The sequence below is a fragment of the Atta colombica genome, unplaced genomic scaffold (genome assembly GCF_001594045.1).
Source record: "Atta colombica isolate Treedump-2 unplaced genomic scaffold, Acol1.0 scaffold163, whole genome shotgun sequence".
NCBI lineage: Eukaryota > Metazoa > Arthropoda > Insecta > Hymenoptera > Formicidae > Atta > Atta colombica.
The window spans coordinates 50,756-54,272 of NW_017259254.1; the positions used below are offsets into that span (position 1 = coordinate 50,756).

General features: G+C 25.7%; 1 protein-coding gene across 1 annotated transcript in view; it reads left to right on the plus strand.

Annotated features, from left to right (window-relative positions):
• The first annotated feature begins 3,056 nt into the window (after positions 1-3,056).
• The window catches only part of LOC108686000 (ejaculatory bulb-specific protein 3-like), a 1,292-nt gene continuing 831 nt past the window's right edge, over positions 3,057-3,517 (plus strand). Inside the window, exon 1 of the mRNA XM_018191030.1 lies at positions 3,057-3,280. Within this exon, the coding sequence (XP_018046519.1) occupies positions 3,067-3,280 (214 nt within the window). The 5' untranslated portion in view covers positions 3,057-3,066. The remainder of the gene's footprint in view (positions 3,281-3,517) is intronic.

The following is a 3,517-nucleotide window of genomic DNA, read 5'->3' on the forward strand; positions in this document are numbered from 1 at the left end:
CGTGCGTGCGTGCGTGCGTGCGTGCGTGCGTGCGTGCGTGCGTGCGTGCGTGCGTGCGTGCGTGCATGCGTGCATGCATTATGTTATAGATATTGGAAATAAAATAAAGAGCAATTGAGATTTTATCTTCTTGAAAATAATCATAATCATTAATTTTATCGATACTATTACTTTTGCAATATCCTTATTTAATAAATAAAAAATGATAATAGTTTTTATATAATCACAACAATGCAACAATTATTCTCATATGTCTATAAATGTATACTATTAGCATATGTATGCAAATAATTATGTACTACACTTTGATCTGATATTCTTAAACTCCCAAGGAGTGCTAGTGCGTCTTTGTTAATAATTAATTGAATACCAGGAAGCTAATGATTGCTAATATTAAAATAAAAAAAAATGCAAAATTTTCTTTAGAGGTTAAAAGTCTGATTTTAATTTCAGATAATTTTGCATTTTTTTTATACAACTAATGATTTCAATAATATAATAATTTAAATGTTCGCATGAGCGAACATAGCATGAGCTTTTTATAAGTTTATGAAACTTACAAGCGTCAATAATTTCATAAAAAAAATTTCACATTTTTTTCGCGAAACGTGTCTTATATTTTTATTTGTAAAATAAGAGATATATTAGCAAATTTAAAAAAAAAATAAAATGATTTTAAAGGTGATTTGATTGGAATGCCTCATAAATTGTAAGTATTATATATATTAATAAAGTCATTTAAGGAGAAAACATGTAATTAACTTATTTTCAATGATATATACAAATTAGTACAAATTCAGTCATGTTAATTTTTGCTCTGTGTTATTTTCTTTACGGTCCTGTTAGCTTAAATATTAAACTATTAAATATTAAATATTAAATATTAAACTACAGCACTGTTTTCTTGAAAATGACACATAATACAGAATTGTTTTTGGCAGTACAAAATAGTACAAATTTAATCATATTGATTTCTAATATTTTTTTTTCTTTTTTATTTTCAATTGATGCTGCCTTAAGTCATGATTTTTTTCGAAATCGCATACGATACAAAAATATCATTAATGGTACAATTTAGTACAAAATGAATACTAAAAATTCCGATAGGTCCGATTTGATTCTGCTGATTTGGTCCTGCTAGCTTTATAGAGCATGAAATCATGCAACTTTTGTCTGAAATATTTTTTCATATCTTCCATATTTTGCGAGATAGAATTTACTTGAGGCAATTAAAATGAAACATACAGTATATGTATGTATAATATGAGGTTTGTTTTTTCTAGAACATTTGCTAGATATATTTTCTTTTATTTGATGCACGAATTGCGTGTTTTACGTTTTACATTGCGTGTTACATTTTGCACGTTTCGCATTTCGCGATCAAATCTTTCATTGCTTGAGCAGAATAGTTCTCTCTTCATATTCCATAGGTTTATTTTTTATGCTGCACTCTGAATCGGTATATATTTAGTTAAAGTGAAACAAATTATATTTTTATTTAATATATATATTTGTTTCACTTATATTTGTTTCACTTCAACTTATTGCACTAGTGTATTAATTCAGAAAACAAAAAAAAAAACAGACAGCAAATAAAACAGACAGATACAGAATATGAAGAGAGAACTATTCCGCTCAAGCAGTGAAGGACTCGATCGCGAAATGCGAAACGTGCAAAACGCAATATAAAACGCAAAACACGCAATGTAAAACGCAAAACACGCAATTCGTGTATCAAAAAAAATATATCTAGCAAATGTTCTAGAAAATGATTGCAACATATCTTGTATATTCTTCTTAAAATGCTCTCTTTGTAATGCGTAAGAGAAAAAAATGTGCAAAAAGAAGAGATAATAAAAGATATCTGTTAAATAATTTGATCAATTTTTCTTTAGAAGTTGCATTTAGACATTTCTTTATTGTATATAATGCAGTTTTAATAAATAAATAATGTTAAAACATTTGTTTTGACATAATGTGTATATTTTCTATGCAATTTTGTTCTATTTACAGAATATTTAAAATTATTCAATAATCATAATATAAGCCATTATAAATTTTAAAGTAACAAAAAGTAATAAAGAATGACAAAAATATAGAGGGAAAAAAGGAAAGATAAATAATGCAAGAATTACTAAAAAAAAAACAGATCTAATGTAACATTGAATATAATATAATCAAGTTCATAAGATTTCTTGTGTCAAAAATAATTTACGTTTTTGTTCCAGTATATCCAATTGTATTCAATACATAACCAAATAATTCTAGAAACATTTTAAGATCAAAACTGATTTAGCAATTAATTGCTTTCATGTACTTTACTCTTGTATACGAACCGCCACACTATATAAATTGATTTTTTAAACAATGAGCAATAAATTCAGAATCGGGATATTCTTAAAGCTAATAATTCTATAAACATTTTTATTTGCTCTAAATAATAATCATGAAAAATAATAATCATGCAAATAAAATAAAATAAAAGATTTTATTTTTTAATATATGTATATAAAATATCTGTACCTAATCCCTGCTTCTTTACCTGACTCAGATATTGTAATATTTGAAATTGTTGAGACATATTTCAGAGAAAAGATAGTAATTTAAAACATTTTAAGAGAGTCTGCAATTCATTCGATAAATTTAAAATTTGAAGAGAAATTATCCTATTGTCAAAAAGTTCAATTCTAATTTTAGCATATTTGTTACAATAAATAAAATCTCTCTCTCTCTCTCTCTCTCTCTCTCATTATAACATATTATTTTATATTAAAATAAATGCAAAGTTGATTCCAAGAAATATTATACATTTATAAGAATTATTAATACATAAAAATTTCTAGAAACTTTAATGAGTTAGAGAAAACATTTATATAATGCATGTCAATAAAGGATAAATTGATTAAAATAATTAATAGGTTTTTTAATAGCAATCAGACACATGCGATTTTTATTACTGTCAGGTATATACTATCATTCGTCATCTTACACGTGATACTTTTTTATCTCATGTTAAATGTATAAAAAGATGCATATTTAAATGATCGCTCAATCTCACAAGTTAGTATGAAACTTGAAGAAACGATGGCTCAATTTAATTACATTGTGACTATCATCAGTATTGTACTGTTGTGTGTTTCGGCGGAAGAACTCTACTCCGATCGATACGACCACATTGATGTTAAGGATATCCTCCAAAATGATAAATTGCGAGATCAATACTACAATTGCTTTATGGAAACAGCGCCATGCATAACAGCAGATGCGAAGTTCTTTAAAGGTATACTTATTCACAAAATATTTCAATAAATAAATTTTCACGACAGACTCTTTAAACACTTAAAAATCACCATTATTTCTCAACAATTTACATGTATTAATAGTTTTAAAATAATTAATGACCGTATAAATAAAGCACTTTTAACGATAAGGATAAAAACTATTAAATAAATATTTTTTATTTAATTTGAGAAGAATATATTTTCATTCAGAAGAAAAAATCAAAAAGATATATATA